The sequence below is a fragment of the Aspergillus undulatus genome (assembly GCF_047715775.1).
Source record: "Aspergillus undulatus strain CBS 261.88 unplaced genomic scaffold BDV17scaffold_30, whole genome shotgun sequence".
NCBI classification, from domain to species: Eukaryota; Fungi; Ascomycota; class Eurotiomycetes; order Eurotiales; family Aspergillaceae; genus Aspergillus; species Aspergillus undulatus.
In genome coordinates this window covers 217,463-236,809 of record NW_027396634.1, presented here as the reverse complement: position 1 = coordinate 236,809, position 19,347 = coordinate 217,463, and the positions used below count along the sequence as shown (strand labels likewise).

The 19,347-nt window shown below is 51.7% G+C and overlaps 7 protein-coding genes across 7 annotated transcripts; 3 read left to right on the top strand and 4 right to left on the bottom strand.

The window, feature by feature from the left end:
• The first annotated feature begins 811 nt into the window (after positions 1-811).
• BDV17DRAFT_115217 (uncharacterized protein) lies at positions 812-1,616 on the top strand. Its single transcript, XM_073753918.1, has 2 exons — positions 812-1,110; positions 1,241-1,616. The coding sequence occupies exons 1-2, from the start codon at positions 921-923 to the stop codon at positions 1,531-1,533; spliced, it is 483 nt and encodes a 160-aa protein (XP_073614757.1). The 5' UTR covers positions 812-920; the 3' UTR covers positions 1,534-1,616.
• Positions 1,572-3,553, bottom strand: BDV17DRAFT_115225 (aldehyde dehydrogenase domain-containing protein). Its single transcript, XM_073753920.1, has 2 exons — positions 2,765-3,553; positions 1,572-2,716 (listed from the first exon to the last, which is right to left on the bottom strand). Exons 1-2 carry the CDS (start codon positions 3,244-3,246, stop codon positions 1,699-1,701), a joined length of 1,500 nt encoding a protein of 499 aa, XP_073614756.1. The 5' UTR covers positions 3,247-3,553; the 3' UTR covers positions 1,572-1,698.
• A 496-nt stretch (positions 3,554-4,049) lies between these two features.
• On the top strand, positions 4,050-6,101 carry BDV17DRAFT_115220 (GMC family oxidoreductase). The gene is made up of 2 exons (XM_073753919.1): positions 4,050-4,489; positions 4,540-6,101. Exons 1-2 carry the CDS (start codon positions 4,243-4,245, stop codon positions 5,919-5,921), a joined length of 1,629 nt encoding a protein of 542 aa, XP_073614755.1. The 5' UTR covers positions 4,050-4,242; the 3' UTR covers positions 5,922-6,101.
• A 2-nt stretch (positions 6,102-6,103) lies between these two features.
• On the bottom strand, positions 6,104-7,873 carry BDV17DRAFT_115141 (N-acetylglucosamine-6-phosphate deacetylase). The gene has a single exon (XM_073753917.1). It carries the CDS (start codon positions 7,584-7,586, stop codon positions 6,294-6,296), a length of 1,293 nt encoding a protein of 430 aa, XP_073614754.1. The 5' UTR covers positions 7,587-7,873; the 3' UTR covers positions 6,104-6,293.
• A 987-nt stretch (positions 7,874-8,860) lies between these two features.
• On the top strand, positions 8,861-11,211 carry BDV17DRAFT_115104 (unc-93 family MFS transporter). Its single transcript, XM_073753916.1, has 4 exons — positions 8,861-9,814; positions 9,863-10,470; positions 10,520-10,615; positions 10,667-11,211. Exons 1-4 carry the CDS (start codon positions 9,233-9,235, stop codon positions 10,902-10,904), a joined length of 1,524 nt encoding a protein of 507 aa, XP_073614753.1. The 5' UTR covers positions 8,861-9,232; the 3' UTR covers positions 10,905-11,211.
• Positions 11,212-11,372: 161 nt separating this feature from the next.
• BDV17DRAFT_292192 (S10 family peptidase) lies at positions 11,373-13,275 on the bottom strand (the record flags this gene model as incomplete). The annotated part of the gene is made up of 6 exons (XM_073762320.1): positions 11,373-11,942; positions 11,991-12,049; positions 12,098-12,251; positions 12,279-12,607; positions 12,653-12,874; positions 12,924-13,275. The coding sequence occupies 6 exons, from the start codon at positions 13,273-13,275 to the stop codon at positions 11,373-11,375; spliced, it is 1,686 nt and encodes a 561-aa protein (XP_073614752.1).
• Positions 13,276-14,259: 984 nt separating this feature from the next.
• On the bottom strand, positions 14,260-17,723 carry farB1 (putative C6 transcription factor (Ctf1B); the record flags this gene model as incomplete). The annotated part of the gene is made up of 3 exons (XM_073763803.1): positions 16,759-17,723; positions 16,511-16,699; positions 14,260-16,435 (listed from the first exon to the last, which is right to left on the bottom strand). Exons 1-3 carry the CDS (start codon positions 16,992-16,994, stop codon positions 14,260-14,262), a joined length of 2,601 nt encoding a protein of 866 aa, XP_073614751.1. The 5' UTR covers positions 16,995-17,723.
• Positions 17,724-19,347: the final 1,624 nt, after the last annotated feature.

Genomic DNA, 19,347 nt, shown 5'->3' with positions numbered 1-19,347 from the left:
GTTAGCATTTGTAAGACTAGGGTTGTGATGGACTCACTTCAGGAATTGACTTTTGCTTACTTTATTGCATCAATTATCGCTGTGGAGAAATCTTCACGAGCAATCAATAATTCGGTGGTCTCAACGTCATTCTATCCGGTGATTTCCTACAATTGCCCCCTGTCCAAATGAAACCGCTATATAACGATGGCAACAACCTCACGACTGAAGAGTCAGAGGCTAGGAAGATCTATCAACAATTCAACATCACGGTTGAACTCGACGTTGTTTGACGCCAGATCGGCGATACGACCTTTGCACACACCTTGCCAACATTCGCCGAAGTTCAGCAATAGTTGCGGATTGGGAACTCTTGAAGACAAGAGTCCAGTCAATATTACCAGTTAACGAAAAGGACAAGTTTGCTGATGCAATCCGCCGCTATCCAACCAATAGTCTCGTTAAAGACTATAATACCAGGGCAATGCATGCAAGTGGCAAGCCAGCAATTAGTGTCTACGCCATCGATAGCAATCCCCATCTCAAGTTCCTCTCGACTCAACAGACCAAGAACCTCAAGTATCGTTTGGATCTTGCGATTGGCTGTAGAGTTATGCTCCAGGTTAACCTTTGGATATAATGTGGCCTCGTTAATGGTTCTCTCGGAACCGTTCGCGATATTGTCTTCATGCCCAACGAGCAAGAACCAGTTGCAATCCTAGTCGAATTTGATGGATACATTGGGCCTACCCTACCAGACACAGCCGTCATACCAGTTTTCAGATCTGTGCGACGTTTGAACGTTCAAAATATGGTTGAGAAACGCAAACAATTCCCACTTGTAATCCCGTTTGCAATCACAATCCACAAGTCACAAGGGATGACCCTCTCGAAGGCAGTGATGAACCTAAACAAATCGAGCAACATACTGGAACTGTTATATGTTGCCATATCGCGAGACAAGTCTCCCAATGGCCTGTTATTCGAAGAGTTCTTTGCATTGTCCCGCTCGCGGACAAAGAGATCGGATGCTGAAAGTCAAGAGGCAGGTCGTCGACGTCGTCAAAGCCAACATGCAGTCTAGGAATCCAAACACAAGAATGATCCCATCGACGTCTCAGTTCGGAACCGGTATGTGTACCTTTGACCCATAAATCAAATAACAATTGCCCTTGTATTTCGACCATGAACGCGCGCTCGCATCAGGGTACATACCAAACCCTATTCGCCGTCCATGCTAACCCATTGAAACATTCAACAGCCACAATCAGCCTCGGCTTCGGGCTCCGGAACCTCGACACCTGGGCCTGCGACGCTCTTTTGCCAAATGCGCGAAGCAATTGTCTGCGTTGGGCGTTTCTGCTGGAGCTGGATGGATCGTGGCAGATCCTTACGGGGATAGGCGCTTATATCTTCATTGCTGTTATTGACCACTTTGCTTCTGGTAAGGATCATGAGAATATTGGAAGGGAGATTGCGTGGCCTGCTTCGTGGGCGTCGAGGCCCTTTTTTGTGGGAAGGGAAGCAGCGCCAGGTCGGGAGAAGCGAGCGTGACTGTGGTTCTGTTCGTCATATAAATATTGGTTCACGGCAGAGTGGCTACGGTTACTCTGAGAGAAGTAGTGAGTGGTTATACACCGCTTTCATAGGTATTATGGCTGTAGCTATGTTCATGATCTTTTCGTCAAGTATTTATAAATATTATCAAAAGTTGCGAGATTAGAGCTTCGCAAAAACCGTTGCAACAACACCTCCCATATCAATGAGAGTGCTCTTGTTCTGCAACCAAGCCTCAATACCCCTACGTCCATTCTCAACGCCGAGACCGCTCTTCTTCCAACCACCAACTGCCATCTCAGCAGGACTCTCGCCCCAAGTGTTCACCCAAGTGATACCAGCCTCGAGCTGGTCGATAATGCGGTGGGCCAAGTTGAGGTCTTTGGTGAAAACACCAGCGGCGAGGCCTAGCTCCGTAGCATTCGCGCGCTTGACAGCTTCCTCGACGGTGTCGTAGGTCAAGATCGACATGACAGGTCCAAAAATCTCCTCCTTGACGATGCGCATGTCGTCCGTGCAGTCAGTGAAGATCGTCGGGCGGACCCAGAAGCCTGCTTCTAGGTCCTTTGGAAGGTTTGAAGGCTTGCCCACGCCACCATAGAGGAGAGTAGCCTTGTCGTTCTCAATGCCGTGGCGGATGTAAGCGGTTACCTTCTCCTGGTGAGCAGCGGAGCTGAGCGGGCCAAAGTTGGTGTTCTCGTCAAACAGCGGACCGGCGCGAATGTATTGCATTTTCTCAAGGAGACGGGCTTCGAAATCCTTCTTCATGGACTTGGGGATGAAGACCCGTGTGCCGTTTGTGCAGACCTGGCCAGTGCTGTAGAAGTTAGCCATCATGGCACCGTCGACGGCGTTCTCGACATCTGCGTCTGGAAGAATCAAAAGCGGCGACTTTCCACCTAGCTCCATGGTCACGTATTTCATGTTTCCGGAGGCTGATGCGGCGACCTTCATGCCTGTTGAGACTTGGCCGGTGAAAGAGACCTTGGCGACTGCTGGGTGAGAGGTGAGGTAGGAGCCGACATCGCCTGCACCGTAGACGACATTGAAGACACCGTCTGGAAGACCAGCTTCCTCGTAAATCTCGGCGAGCGTTTGAGCGTGGAGAGAGGTGAATTCACTAGGTTTGTAGACCATAGTGTTTCCGGCGGCAAGGCAGGGGGCGGATTTCCACAGGGCACTGCCATAGTCAGTCACCAATTCAATTGGTATGGGGTTGAAGACATACATCTGAATGGGATAGTTCCACGCGCCGATTCCGACGCAGACTCCGAGCGGGGCTTTCTTCGAGTATACCCAAGCCTCTTCTCGAAGCTGAGTGGTTTCGCCATTCAGTCCTCCACCACCCACAAGGTTCGCGTAGTATTCCAGCACATCAGCTCCGGTAACTACGTCGACTGTGCTCGTCTCCGAATAGGCCTTGCCGGAATCTAGGGTCTCGACGCGGGCAATCTCATCGTTGCGTTTGCGGAGCAAAGCCGCGGCTTTTTGGAGAATGCGGGCTCGAGCAATCGGTGGAGTTTGCGACCATGAAGGAAAGGCACAGTGTGCAGAGGCGACGGCGGCGTCAATGTCCGATTGCGAGGCGATAGGCAGTTCAGCCTGCACAGTGGCGTCGGCAGGGTTGATGGATTGGAAAGTGCGGCCAGACGAGGCGCGCTGTGGTTTGCCGTCGTAGAAGAGCTGGCGCGGGGTGAGGGGAGCGGCCATGGTGTCTATGTCTCTATGATCAAGGGCTCTTGTCGGTGAAAGGGAGCGGTGGAAAGAGATGAGAACGACAAAAGTCTAGGACGAGACAATCATGATAATGAAGCCAAGGCTGCGGTAGGAAATAAAATTCGTCATTCCAATGGATCTGCAGGCCCACTGAGGCACCGAGACACGCCGAACTGAAGCACACCGCCAACCTCGTCGATGGTTTTGCCTCCGAGGTTCAAGATCTCATCAAACTTGATCACCAGCAGAAAGCCACTGCCGACCTGCAGCCCGTTTTGAAGTGCTACTGGAACACGATGTCGCCATCGAGCCCTACGATGGCAAATCATGTACGAAATTATAAACAGACTGGATAGACGCTGTATCTACTTGGCGCAAGGTTCGGTATGGCATGATGGTTCTCGGGGCCCGCGGACAGCGAACTCTGGATAAAACTTGGACACAATGTCTGGAATTTGGCACCAGAGTGGGAAACTCCATCCAGAGGTGAGACTGTGAGGCCTCAACTAGACCGCAACGGGCCATAGGGCGAGCGCTCTCACGGATAACCGTCGATTAGTCTTTTTAGCGTGCGTTTAGCTGCAGTTTTAGTGAGGATCGTGGGCCCTTTAGCGCGGCACCTCGTGTGAGGCGGATCCGGTGACGTCGGCTGCAATCGGCTCACAAAGATGAATTAATTGGATAGAGTAAGGAACAGAGTACTCAGGGTATGTTGTTGTACATGTTAATAAGAGAGGAATTAATGTGACAAGCTGCAAGCTGCTGATTTCGGTATCGAGAGATAGAAAGAACGAAGGAGGATCCATAGGAGTGGCAGGAGATCCACCGGCAAGATTGGCCGATTGTTGGCTCCGACTCGGTGGAGAAAAAAATTTATGGATTCAAGAATCTGTTACCTTATTTTACTCTCTCTTCCTTCTGTATTCTTCTTTTCAACAATCTTTCTCTGCAGCGTCTCTTTTTGCTATTCTTAACCGTCTCGCATTCACCATGGCCACCACCAACAACTTCCCCGCAAGCGATGTCAACAGCTACGACTACGTGATCGTCGGAGGCGGTACTGCTGGCTGTGTTATTGCCAGCCGCTTGGCTCAGTACCTGCCCAACAAGCGCATCCTGGTGATCGAGGGTGGTCCTAGTGACTACATGGATGACCGCGTTCTCAACCTCAAGGAATGGCTCAATCTGCTGGGTGGCGAGCTGGACTACGACTACCCTACCGTTGAGCAGCCGATGGGTGCGTCCAAATAGTATGCACAGATTTAGAAAGGAAGCTGACCTCCACAGGCAACTCTCACATCCGTCACTCCCGCGCAAAGGTTCTGGGAGGTTGCTCCAGCCACAACACCTTGATCTCCTTCCGCCCCTTTGAGTACGACTGCAAGCGCTGGGAAAAGCAGGGGTGCACAGGCTGGTCTTTTGAGACCTTTACCCGCGTTCTCGACCAGCTGCGCAACACTGTCCAGCCTGTCCATGACCGCCACCGCAACCAACTGTGCAAGGACTGGATTAAGGCCTGCTCTACTGCCATGAACATCCCTATCATCGAAGACTTCAACAAGGAAATCCGCTCCACGGGTCAACTGACTGAAGGTGTTGGCTTCTTCAACGTGTCTTACAACCCCGACGATGGCCGCCGTAGCAGCGCCAGTGTCGCTTACATTCACCCTATCCTACGCGGCGAGGAGAAGCGCCCCAATCTGACAATTCTCACCAATGCCTGGGTGTCTCGCGTCAACGTTGAGGGTGACACTGTCACCGGAGTTGACGTTACCCTTCAGGATGGCGCTAAGCACACTCTCCGTGCCAAGAAGGAGACTATCCTCTGCGCCGGTGCCGTGGACACTCCTAGACTTATGCTTCTTTCCGGTCTGGGTCCCAAGCAGCAGCTGGCCTCTCTTGGAATCAATGTGATCAAAGACATTCCTGGTGTCGGCGAGAACTTGCTTGACCACCCCGAGACTATCATCATGTGGGAGCTCAACCAGCCCGTGCCCCCCAACCAGACTACCATGGACTCGGACGCTGGTATCTTCCTGCGCCGCGAAGCACCCAACGCTGCTGGCGAGGACGGCCGTGCCGCCGACGTCATGATGCACTGCTACCAGATTCCGTTCACCTTGAACACCGAGCGTCTGGGCTACGACTCCCCAATTGATGCCTTCTGCATGACCCCCAACATTCCCCGCCCTCGCTCTCGTGGTCGTCTCTATCTCACCTCCTCCGACCCCACCGTCAAGCCCGCCCTTGACTTCCGCTACTTCACCGACCCCGACGGTTACGATGCCGCCACCATTGTCCACGGCTTCAAGGCCGCCCGTGAGATTGCCAAGCAGTCGCCCTTCAAGGACTGGATCAAGCGCGAGGTTGCTCCTGGCCCCAAGGTGCAGACCGACGAGGAGCTCTCCGAGTACGGCCGTCGCGCCGCCCACACCGTCTACCACCCCGCCGGAACCACGAAGATGGGGGACGTCACCCGCGACCACATGGCCGTCGTTGACCCCAAGCTGAAGATTCGCGGCCTGAAGAACGTCCGTATCGCTGACGCCGGTGTCTTCCCCGAGATGCCTACCATCAACCCCATGCTTACTGTCCTGGCTATTGGTGAACGTGCCGCCGAGCTAATTGCCGAGGAGGCTGGCTGGAAGCGTGAGCAGCCCAGGCTGTAAACGGTTCCATTCATTTTGCATTTTGTATACATATATTTACGCCCGAGACGGATATAAAAGCTAGGATTTGAATATGTTGCACCTAGGATTATCTGATGGTATGCCATGAGATTTACGATTGACGATTTGTTTCGTTTAGATTACTGGATAGACAAGAGAGAAAAAATGATACGAATAACCATCACATATGCACAGCACCATTACGTAGACTCTTTAGTAACGTAAAGCTTGTCATTGGTAGGTAGCTTGATTTATCAACGCGTGACGAGGGAACCATGTTCTACCTAATGCAATATCCAAGATAGAATCTTGTCTTCGTCTTTCAAAGTAAAAACAAATAACGCCAGATACCTATGAGAAAATGGATAAACTTCAAACCAAAGCAACGTCTTTCGCTGTATCCCAAATCTTCGATCCACTCTTCCAAACCTGATTCAGCACAAGCGTGCGTCCAGAGTCCTCATCATCCTCATCACCAAGCACAATGAGATCCGCATCGGCCCCAGCTTCCAGAGACCCCTTGACACCCTGCAGCCCAAGAAGCCGAGCGGGCGTAGTACTCGCCGCGTTAAGCGCCTGCGCCGTCGACGCACCGGACCAACGCCGGAAGTTATTCACGCACTCGATGAGCGTCGCGGAACTACCAGCAATCTTATCTGATCCTTCAAGGGTGAGTCTCGCGCCGGTCTTGACGATGCGCTCGCCGTTCGTCCAGTCGTAGATCCCATCAGGCAAACCGCAGAGTCTCATTGCGTCTGTGACAAGAACGAGACCATCTGGATGGGCGTTGTACGCGATGCGGATGGACGTAGGGTGCAGGTGGATTCCATCCGCAATAACACCATAAAAGGGGCGGCGCGGGTGCTCGCTCTGCTGGCCGAGGAGGCCAAAGATGCCCGGGTTGCGGTGGTAAAAGGGCCGCATGGCGTTGAAGAGGTGGGTGATCATTGTTGCGCCGGCGTCGGTGGCCATGAGGGCCTGCTCGTATGTTGCGTCCGAGTGGCCGATTGAGTAAATGATATCTTGCGCAACAATGTGCGGGATGTTGGAGAGCATCTTGCCGACTTCTGGGGCAGCCGTGATGAGTCGGACGGTCTTGTTGGCGCCGTACAGGTTCTCGCGGCCGTAACACGCAACCAAATCCTCCGGGGTTGTTGCAGACCGCAGAACCTCTGTCTTGTGGACGCCATTGCGGCCGGGGCTGAGAAAGGGTCCTTCGACGTGGGCTCCTAGAGACTCGGCACCGTCTTCTGGACGGTGCTTGTCTGCTGAGGGGCCAAGAGAGGGGAGGACCTGATGGTATACTTCGGCCGTTGAGCTGACGACGGTAGGAAGATAAGAAGTGACTCCCGTCCGCGCGAGACCCTTGTTCACTTCGCGCAGGCCCTCATCGTACTCGTCCTTTGAGGGCTTTGGGATGGAAAAGTCAAAGCCCTGGGCGCCGTTGAGCTGGCAGTCTATGAGACCCGGGGCCAGGATGCGTCCTTCTAGGTCAATGACTTCATTCGGGGATAGATGCAGACCGTAAAAGGCTTCCTGATCACGGAGAATTTTGCCGGTTATTGAGTCAATCCAGAGATCCTGGCCAATGAGCTCGTCGCCTTTCACAATGCGACAATTGGTAAACTTGATGACATGGGACTCGGGAGCGGTCTTGCCAGGCATGATGGCGGAAGACAACGATAGCAGGAGAGGGACAACGGAGACTGATTGGATGCGATGTTCCTTGAAGCCGGGAAATTTATCGAGAGCCGGTTGACATGTCGTAGAAATAAAAACGTCCAACTGCCGAGGAGGAGCAGGTGGTATATAGAGGGCGTAGGCGGCACAAAGACCGGGAAGCACTGTAGGGACCCATGGGAGTGAAGCCTATGGTGAACAAAAGTGGGCTCCATGTAGTACCTTGGCAGGTGATTCCCGATTATTCACAGAGTGAACGTTGATTCTGACGTTGCTTTATTCCAGAAGGTGAAGCTGGTGGATGTGACGTCGTTCTGAGAGCGGCCATGCATACTTACCATCACGGGACTCGGTAGTGGCCCAATCTGTTGCACATTGGATTCATATCTATAGACCTAGCAGGAAAGTTTACTAGCCTCCCGCAGTCAGTTTTCATTCTGATGACCTGCAGAAGAACTTGGTGAACCACAGAAGAAGTAGAAGTCGAGATATAGAGATAGCAGCAGAGATAAGAGTGAAGAGTGGACACTGGACACTGGACACTGGAGGGTTACACTTACACCTGACCGTAATACGGTACATACGTGTTACTAGCCGATACCGCTTCTGAAACGGCACGAACCATACCTGACCGTCGGTAGCATAGCCTGACAGTGCATTGTCTGGAGTTCATTCTGGCCGTGAATTGGACTGCGCAGATTTTTTGCTTATGGGCTGGCTGAGATTCTACTATACTCCCTGGGATCAGGATGGCAATAGTAGCCGAAGTGGAAGTCTGGGACATTGGCCTCGGGCCAGACGTGGAACCGTGAAAATGAGTATGGAATCGGCTCCCCGCATCCGGAGGTCGAGATGCTACCGTCCCCTTACTAGCAGACTAGCTTAGCCCCCAAAACTCTGAGTCGGAGAATGCCAATTCGGCCATTTTCAATCTTTTTTGGTCTCTGGACTCTAATCTCTGCAGCTGTTACTCCATTGCACGCACGCGACCTTCTCGTGGCTTTTCGCCGGGAGTCGACTGCCACTAGTAATTGGCTTTGTCCATTGAAGGGTTAACCAGAAGGTTGTTTTATCACGACTATCAGCCCAGTGGATCGAATAATCCCCACCTTCACCACAACGCAACCTTCTGGAGATAACAATCTCTTCTCTGGTTGTGAAAGCTTCGGTGGTATTCGCTCCCTTCTTCAAGCTCACTTGACCTTCTCCAAATGCTGCTGCCCTATTTATTTATTTACTGGAGTCGTTTACCCCAGATCCAGTCATATACCAACAAACAGAGAGCGCCTTCTGGAGCGCCTGATCGCCCGCGATAAGAGTGAAGTGATTCGACTTTGTTCTTTTTCATCTCTCGCAAGCTGCACTGTCTCACCTATTTATAATCCTCATCCTGCCCTCGGCATCGTCAGCTGCTTGACTTTATATCTGCCCACATTGCTCATTGCTGGTGCCCAGTTGCTCACATTCCTCCTCCTTGGCTGGTTGCTGTCTTCAGCCTTTGTTTGGCCTCCAGTTGCCGCTTCCACCCATCCTTCTGGAAGCTATTTATTTATTTCATCCTCTCTCCTGATTCCTTCGTCAGCCACTCAATCCTCAACACAATCTTAGTCCTACACTAAACCATCGCCATCATGGGCAGCGAGAACGAGAAGAACGAGAAAGCTGCCCCCTCGGCAGTAGCCGATCCCGAAACCGCTTCCCACAATGACGCTGCGCTTGGAAAGCCATGGATGTACAAGCCCATCAAAATCGGTCCCTGGAAGCTGCCTCACTTTGCCTCTCCACAGTTCCAGCTGATCCTGGTGTCTTTCGTTTGCTTCCTTTGTCCGGGCATGTACAACTCCGTCACCGGTCTCGGTGGTGCTGGTCAACTCAACCTGTCCGATGTCAGTAAATCCAACACTGCGACATACAGCACGTTCGCCGTGGTTGGTTTCTTCGCCGGTTCCATCGCCAACCGCATTGGTCTGCAATTGACTCTTTCGTTTGGTGGTTTCGGCTACTTCCTCTATGTTGCTTCTCTCCTCTCCTACAACCACAACCAAAACTCGGGCTTCCTCATCTTCGCCGGTGCTTTACTGGGTGTTTGTGCTGGTCTGCTATGGACCGCCCAGGGTGCCGTTATGATGAGCTACCCCAATGAGCATGAGAAGGGCAAATACATCTCCATCTTCTGGGTTATCTTCAACCTCGGAGGTGTCATTGGAGGATTGGTGAGTTTGTTTACCTTATTTACCATTATGTAGCTAAACCTTTTCTAGATTCCCCTCGGAGAGAACATGCATTCCGACGCGGGCCAAGTCAATGACGGGACTTACATCGCCTTCATGGTGCTGATGGTTGTCGGTTTCATTCTCGCATGGGGATTGGCGGATTCCAAGTACATTGTGCGAAACGACGGCACACGCGTCATCACAATGAAGAACCCTACCTGGAAGTCTGAACTGCTCGGCTTATACGAGACTCTCAAGACCGACTACTACATCATTGCTTTCTTCCCCATGTTCTTGGCCAGTAACTGGTTCTACGGCTACCACTTCAATGCCATCAACGGTGCTTACTTCTCCATCCGCACGCGTGCCCTGAACAGTATCCTATACTGGTCCATGCAGATGGTTGGCGCGTTTGTCTTTGGCTTGATTCTTGACATCAAGTGGCTTAAGCGACCCGCTCGCGCCAAGCTTATCTGGTTCATTCTGTTCGCCATCACCATGGGCATCTGGGGTGGTGGTTATGCCTTCCAGCTGACCTACACTCGAGAGACCTCTGAACAAAACAAGGACTGGACCGACAGCGGGTTTGTCGGGCCGATGTTTATGTACATGTTCTATGGTTTTTACGATGCTGCATTCCAGACTTGCGCTTACTGGTATGTCAATTCGCTCTACATTGGAACTCCAAACTAATATTCTTTGCAGGTTCATGGGTTGCCTGTCCAACAATGGCCGTAAGCTGGCCAACTTTGCCGGTTTCTACAAGGGTATCCAGTCTGCCGGTGCGGCAGGCATGTGGGCGTAAGTCTCGCTTCTTCGTCTGACTGTCAGTGACACTAACATAATTTATAGTATGGACTTCAATGGAGAAGCTTACATGACCATGTTCGCCTCTTGCTGGGGCCTACTCGGTGCTGCTCTGCTGATCGCCTCCCCCATCATCTTCTTCAAGATCAAGGACACCACCGAATTGGAGGACGACCTGAAATTCTCCGACGAGACCGCCCAGGATGTCACCAGCATTCCCGTGGCCGACCAGGCAGAGCCACAGCCCCAAATTGGCGAAAAGAGGAGCTCCTCTGACGCTTGATTTACAGCCTTGATAATGAGCCAGCTATGGAAGTTCATGACACGGTAATCATGTCTTGTTCTATTTTCTCTGAGGGTGTATGTTCGGTTTGGCTAGGGTGCACAGCTTACTCCATCATGGCGCTTTTGGATGACTTTGTTCCGATACCACATGGTCTGGGTCTGTTTTTCGATGTCAGCCAGGATATTGTTTTCTAGTACTATGACCATTCGCCTTGGCCTACAGTCAATAATTCTCCAATTCATAATTGATACTTGAAGTTAATCTGGCAACGCCATTTCGCAAAGATGCTTCACAATCCCAAAAAAAGTCTGGCCAGTAGTAATAATATGCGTTCATCACAATCAATTATGGTCAAGATTTGTGGTCCTGTAAGATGATCTAGTGCATCATATACATCACCCACATTGTATACAGCATATACAGTCATATTTCCATCACATCAACAAAGCACGCCCGATCTTAGAATCAGTAAAGACCCGAGCTAGGCGTAGCCGTCGGCAAAGGCACATACGAGTTCGAGTGCGTCGCTGTCACAGACCCATTCGTAGAGAACCCAGGCCAAATCTGCACATTACCCAGAGCAATATCCCACCCATTCAGCGTCCGATTAAAAAGCTGCAACGCCGCCTCAGGCTGATAATACGGAACCTCATGCCCCGCCTCATAAACGCGCGTGAACGAAAAGTTTCCGTACTCGCGAGTCTCGCCATACTCAGCCCCATCCACAAGCAGGGGCGTGTACCCGGCTTCATGGAACTGCTTGGAGTGCGGATACTTCAGGGCAAGCGAGACAGCCTCCCCACCGAACCAGTTACAGATGTAATCTGCGTCACCGTAGATGAGGGAGACGCGGACGGGGTAAGTGAGGATTTCCTCGAGGTCGTCGATGAAGTTGGGCCAGACGAAGTCGCCGGTTTGTTGGAAGGCGTAGTAGACTTCGTTGTTGGAGGAGGTGTAGTTTATGTTTACGCCTAGGGCTTCGAGGACCCAGTCTTGGGAGAGGTACGGCTCGAAGAGGCTGGGCGGTTCGGGGTCCTTTTTTCTTGTTAGTGTCCATCCCTATTGAAAGGAAGGTGGACTTACATCGTAGGGGTGGCGGATGTCGTAGACGCCGCGGCCGCCAAAGGCGTAGTAGGGTCCCTCTGTTGATCCTTAGAACTGCAACTACAGGGTAAAGATAGACTACTCACCGACGTTGTCTCGGCACATGTTGGTCGCCTCCGAGCAGAGGGCGTAGTCGGCGAACGAGGATCGGTTGGTCTGTTTGCAGAGAGCGACCTGTTCCTGACATCCACTAGGCATCTCATTGGCAAACTTCATGTAGTTGTAGACCGTCTCGTTGACCTAACATACTGTTAGCGGTGTCGCAACCTTTTGTAACGAAATACTCGCAGCCTCAATGCCGTATGTGTTGTGAACAGCAAACTCGGGGTAGTAGCTGGCCTGAATGGCCTCATCCACGATACCGTTTATGATGCCGAGGGAGTTGAAGTTGAGCTCGATACCGTCAACGGTCTTGTTCTTGATCTTCTCATTCTGCTCGTAAAAGTAGTTGAAGAACGCTGGGCCGTAGTGTCCTCCGTAACTCTCGGTCCACAAACTAAAGTCCTTTGACTTGATGGTGCTGTCCAGCTGGGGCAGACCACCGAGGAAACCTTGCACGACTTCCCAGGCAGCGTGTGCGGCGAGATCGGTAGTGTCTGGAACAGGTTAGTGCTGGACGACAATATTTTTCGGAGACCAACCAGTCAGAGTAGCGTTGATCGTAGGGTAGCGACCCTGGACACCAGCGAACGAGCCATCCTCGACAACACCTGTGATGGGATTGAGCGATCCTTCCTCAGTGCCCGCGTACGAGAAACCGACTCCCAGGGGCTGGGAGATGAACAACAGGTTGGAAACCTCGTTCCAGGAGTAGGGGTTAACGTAAGTCGTAAGGTTCTCGTTGATCGCGCAAGGTCCCAGCTCTAGACGGTGTCAGTATACCGGTGTTTGCAGGTTCCAAAGAGTACGGACCCTCAAATAAACCGATCAGAGAATCACTTCCCGGACCGCCGTTCAGCCACAGAGTGATAGGCGCATTTGCCGGGTCATGGCGAGACTCAAAGAACCAGAAGAAGGTGTGAGATTCCGGCGAGAGATCGACGTATCCAGAGTAGGAGTTGACGCCAGGAGTCGTCTCGCAGACACCGTCCTTGCCAGGCTCCTTGTAGCGGATGGTCACGCCATTAGGAGTCTCGAGCTTCTTCACACCAGTCGGGTCCGCTGGCAGCTGTCGCTTGCTAAAGGAAAACTGGGGGTGTTCTTCAGACACACCCAAGGAGGCCGCAGTCAGGGCCAACAAGGGGATCAAGCTAAGACGCGGCATCGTGACTTTTCTTCCCTCTGGGCTGAGCGTCCTGAGTGAGTCCTCTGGGGTAGCGAGAACCCCGGCAAGGGAGGGGGAAGACTAGACCATTTTATAATCGGAAGACCAGGCACGCAAGGCTGTTGACTACTACGAACAAAGCAGACATCTGCGAGCAGTAAGCCAAAACTCCGCCATTCCCGTAGCAGGCCGATAATGAGGTAGCACTGCAATCGGAGGCTCCATGCCCGAATAGGATGGTGACAAACAGAAGCTCAGGGGTCTGAGGCTGCTGGGCCAGTCATCTTGCAGGCCTGGGCGGCGGTCGCCAGGCTGACCTTGCAGATCGCATCATTTTTGTGTCTTGCCCGGTTGCAGCTGAGGGGAAGGGATCGGCGGTGGCAGCATTGTTGAGATGCCGACCTTCCTGAACGGTTCAAGTCAGTTTAAACACTATACGATAGAGTGGGGGGTTTATGCAGACTTATGGATGGTTAATATTGAGAGGCGGGCATAATTGGATGAGCGATGATAAGAATCAAGGATATGTGTAAAGGAATTGGAGATGGAGGTGAGAAGACGGAGGAAGCCGAGCCGCGGCCTCAATCAGTCGACTCTTAACAGACTCAAGACCGCCAGTGCGAGGCTTGACTTGCTTGGCCAAAACAAAGTACTTTTGTCTACTACCGGTTAATAACCTATCTTAATTAACAACCACAGCAAGCTTTGAGAGATCAATTCAACGGTCATCAGTTCATTGCTCATGTCCTAATTTTGATAATTAACCTCTATATAGACAGACGATGGTAAACCATTCTCAGCAATAAGCTGGAAAGAAGCATACTCTGATGAGCACAAAGGAAAAAGAAACGTTAACCCAAACCCCTGAGCCATGAAATCATAATCCCAAACCAAACTCCGTCGCATATGCTTTAAGAAGTTTCAGAAAAGGCAAATATGTGCAAGAGAAATATCGGACCTGCGTCAGATTTTGAGTAGACCACATTAGGCATTCAAGGTGAGCCCAAGGTCCATATCGAGCTGAGGGGCCCCTGCCGGCGCTGCATCAACACTCGCAGTAGTCGTCGCAGCAAGAGTGTCTTCAAACTCTTTCGAGCTGTCGCCCTTGTTCCCAGAGTCAAATCCAACCATATCCGAGAACGAAAGCGGGAAGTTCTTGCCGTTCGTATTGCCGGTCATGCTGTCGATACCGCCGTTGTCTGAAGAGAAGAAATCCGCCCCCGCGTCGTCAAAGTTGATCAAGGCGTCAAAGTCGTTCTGCGTCACTTCGGCATCGTTGGCCAAATCCATGAGCTGGCTCAGGCTTAGCTCAGTATCGTCAATGTTCGGAATACTAAAGGCGTCGCGGTGGTAGTTCGGGTTAATATTGTTGGTGCTACCGTTCTCGCTGCCGTCAGAGGGTGGTGGCGTAGAGGCGAAAGCTTGTTGCGCTTCGTCCACAAGATTGAGTGTCAAATCTCCAGCGGAGTCGGACTTGGGATAGGTCAAGTCGGGGATCTTTTGCGCGAGGGAATCTGGTGGAGGCGTTAAAGCGATTGCTCGAGCGGTGTTGGAGCGTTTCTGCGATTCTTGAGGCGGCACCGTAAGTTGAATGCCGGCCTTTCTGATTGCAGCTTCCAAGAACGAGGTCGCAAAATCCGCCGACGCATAGATCTCTCTCAGACGCTGCAGGATACGCATGCATTGGTAGAAGCGCTGCAGGCTAGTCATCCTAACATTAGGGTCGCTAGATTTAATGTCGAGAAGGTGAATAATGACGGCAGGCAGAAGCACAGTCACACCGGTGGTGGGGAAATAGCGAGTAAGATCCAGACGATGCAGGTCTTGAGCAATGTTGGTGATTTCAATCGCAGCGAACCGAACCTTGTTGCGCGAAATGTCTTGTAGCTCCGTGTCCATAGATGGGAACGGAACGGCGGGGAGGACTTGAGGTCGATGCAACGCACTCGAGGTCGTCAAATACACCATCTTGAGAAGGGCTCGGTGCGAATGCAAAACTTCTTGGGCCTCGCTGAGCTTTGCAGGTGCCGCGGAAGAGTACTGGATCTCCGTAGGAAGATGGGCCAGCCAATCCTCCAGCTCCTGATCACAACGTCGAACTTCAAAGGTCTCTGCTGCTGATTTCTTGGGAACGAGCATCATGGTAGTCTCCATTGTACCACCAAATTTGTGACTCAAGACAGAGTACTGAGCAGAAAGCACATGGCTGACGCAAAGGCAAAGCTTCGCCTTTTCAATAAACATTGACGCCAGCTCTCGTTGGTGATTGACGCTCTGGAGAACCTCCGAGTTGCCCACCATGCTCACAATCTCAGGGGAGAATGGGTGGAATTCGAAATCATCAAGAGTCAACATCGGAACATCACAGTCATCATCCTTGACGCGCATGGGACGTCTCATTCCCAAAGCGATCAAGCGGTCACGAGTATAAGTGCTCCACCAAATGCGTTTCCACATCCTTTGGCGTCTAATGTCCATGCGAGAGTTGGCAGGATCACGATGTAGGCCAATGGTATGGGCCAAGGACAGGCTAACACCCATCCAATGCCAAGTGTCCTTTTGGTCGTCTGGGGTCTCATACCAATAGGTCATTAGCAGGAGAGATTGGACAAGTGAGATGCGGTCGACCTCATAATCAAAGTCGTAGAGCAATCTTGCGCGCTGAAAAAAAGCTTTTCGAGCCGCCTTTCGTGATGTATATCCAGCAGCTTGAAGGTGCCTCAGGTCGATGAACGCTGTGCCGGCAAACATCACAGCCTGGAAAAGTAAAAGACTCATGCGACGGATGCCGTCATTCTGGACAATTGTCTGCAAGAAGTCTTCCAAATCCAAAAGAGGCATATAAGTGTGGACGTAGTGGATGTAAGCCTTGAGCAACTCATTGCGCAGTGTAACATCAGGCACAGTCAGCGCTCCCTTCATGGCGAGATAGTCGATATCTTCTTTTTGCAGACGGGCCGGCAAGCCACGGATATAGTCGGGTAGCACAATGCCGGTGGACCGCGGGCTGCCGAAGGAAGGGTCCAGTAGCTGTTGAATCTGCGTAGTGACATGGGACAAAGGCAGGGTCGATGGCACCGAGGGCAGCGAAGTCATGCGTCTTCGGAAGCGGTCCCCATTGTCAACTCTATTGACCTGGCTCTGATCTATACAGGGTATCCTTTATCAGCACATATGTGTCTATGAAAGCGTAATCATATACAACGTCAACGGTTGTAGGGGCACACGCATATACGAACATAATAAGTGAGGCATATGCTGCCCTTGCTCAAAATCTACAGAGCCCTGTGAGGGGGATGTGGGCGCCACATTGGAGATCCCATAGTTATCCCCCAAAGCTCCAAAGAGCGCGCCATCGTCGAGAGCCTCGGCGGGCGACTGAGAGAGCTGTGGATTTGAGATTTCGGAGTCAACCCGAGACTTCCTGGAAAGAGTAATTGGCGTCAGCAACAAAAACTCCGTCAAAAGAAGGTTCAAACGCACTTTCTTCGCTTGCTTTCTGTAACCACACACTCTACTTGGTCTAGTCGGCAATTTGTGCACGGTGAGCCATTTTCGACCACATCGCACCGCACTTTACGTGCGCGACAGCAGCAGCAAGCTTTGGAGGCGCGTCTTTTCACCGGACGCGAATTAGCCGAGAGTCCTGCTGTCGAGGCCTTGCGTTTGCCCTTGTCTGTCTCGACAGCCGGGTTGGATGAAGCAGGTGAATCAGTCATTATGCGTGAACGTCAAATTCCGTTGTCATCCGTAGTGGTCAATTGTCGAAGTTCGTAATCAATAACAGTCTCCGGGATCGGTAAAGCGGAAGTATGTATAGACGGCGAGTCACGAGGGAACAAACAGCAGTTAATTGAGAACGTGACTCAATAGTATTCACATGAAATCGTAAAACAATAGAAGAGAGGAGTGTCCTTTTGTATGAGCTTTTTTTTGAGGTTTATCAACTTTTTTCTGCAGGTATCAGGGGTCACGTTGCCAACATTCGTCGTCCAAGGAATCGAAAAGCAAGACTAGATTGGGGGCCTGGGGAAGTGCAGCGTTTAAGTAGTGAGCGGCAGCGCTTCCCACTCGACCGTCAAGTCAGGAGGCGTTGGCGTTGGGGGATGATGAGTCCCCCAGATCCACTCTGGCCTTGCCATGGAATAACGGATGGGTGCTCCCCCAGACCACCCAGGACCAAAGCCAAAACCAGAACCAGAACGTTGACCATCGCCTTTACCAGAAGCAGGGGCAGAATTACCTCACTGCAACTAAGGTCGAGCGACGGGCCAAGTTCGGCGGGGTCGCTGGCTCTGCTGCTGCGGCCACTCACTGCTGCTGCTTACAGTCCTGGGCCCGCATTCCCTGCACATTGCGCCAATTAATGCTGCTACAGCTTCCCTCCACATGCAAAAAGATTAGCAGAATTCAAATAAAATAATCAAAATGCCGTTTCCACTTCCCGCCTCCACCTCTATTAGTCTCACTCTCGACGCTGCCCCATATCTTCCCCTTCGGCCCGGTCACGTTACTTCCCTAGCCACCACATGCAGTTTGCAGCCCCAAGAAAAGAGAGCTCTGCCGGCAAATCACATCCGCTTCATTATTGCGGCCGTGGCAATGCTCCTCTTCCGGAAATGACGGGGGTGCCTGAGATTTACGCTAACCAGAGCGTTCTTTATGGTCCTAGCCATATTATCTCATCCTAAGGGTGCTGCGTCAATCCAACCAGAACTCGGAAAAGATTCCGGTTTTTGTGGATTGTTATTGGTCAAAAAATGCAACCTTGGACACATCGGCCTCGTCTCCGGGGCCTGTTATTACTCATTCGAATTGTCTAGGTTCAAAGAGTTATAGAGGCCGAAAGGTGAATGTTTGGCAGGTAGCAAAAGCATCGGGGTCTGAGAGCAATGACATCTTGACGCTCTGTATACCGAGACGACGTTCATTGACGATCGTCAGCAATGAGCATAAAGGGTCTGCCATGAGCCGAGGTCCGCTGAGGACCCAAAGCATGGATGCCGCAAGCGGTCCGGAGTGCAGGAATTTGTCCGGAATCCTGCCCTGTAGGAACAGCTTCGCCGTCATTACCTGAACTGCCTCAATTGTCCAACAAGCTTGGACAGCTCAATGTATAGCGGGTGCAGGATTTTGACTGTGCTAAAAGTGTAGGGGGTGTCGTTCAAGAATCAAATCACATAATGAGCGCGGCCGGGGACATTATTTTGCGTGAGACCGGCAAGCCGTCGATGACATACGCAGCCGAGCATTCAGAAACTCAATTCCAGATGCGCACAGGGTTCGATTACGAAGATGTCCTGCCACTCTTCGAGACCGGATTGCCTATGAAAGCTTCAAAGCACCCATTTTCCCTGTGATTCGGAGCGATCATAATAATGTCGCTTGCAGGACTGCTCCAGAGTATAACAGCTCGCTTGGAGTGCTGGGCGAACTTTGAAGAAGCTAGAACGGCAGCCCCCGCCCACTGCAGAGAAGGAGGATCCCCAAACTAGTGACCCACAGCCATTTCGCTGGAGAAGGCTCGAGACCGCTAACGAAGGTTTCACCTGGAGCTGACATCAAGAAAACGTCGCACCAGGGATCCAGGACTTCATGAGTCCTCGTAGAAGGTCTGAATGATATTTGCACCCATGCATGATGAGGCCAGTAAGACTATGCTGCTTTCTATTTCTGGACTCATACTGGTAAGACATAGATTGTCTCGCATGCAGGCTGGCAACGTTCAGAGTTTCAAGACGCAAATCACGGAAAGAATGCCGATGCTCGGAGGATTCTTCTCCGGTTGTTCTTTCCTTGCAAGTCGGCTATGTGCCCGCCGGTTATATCACTCATTGCTTCTTCCATTGCTCAACACTCCATCTGGACCACGCCTTGCTTCGAGCTTCAAGATCACTCTACCAGGAATCTATACTCACTTTCAAACTGCTATGTCTGTGCAATCCCAAGCGAAAAATGCCAGCGGTCGTCCACATTGAAAATGGTGTCGAGTTAGGGCTCTCAAGGTTCGTAAACTAATTAGCGAATTCGGACGTGGTGAATCACATGAATCACTGTGTCATAGCTCTCAAA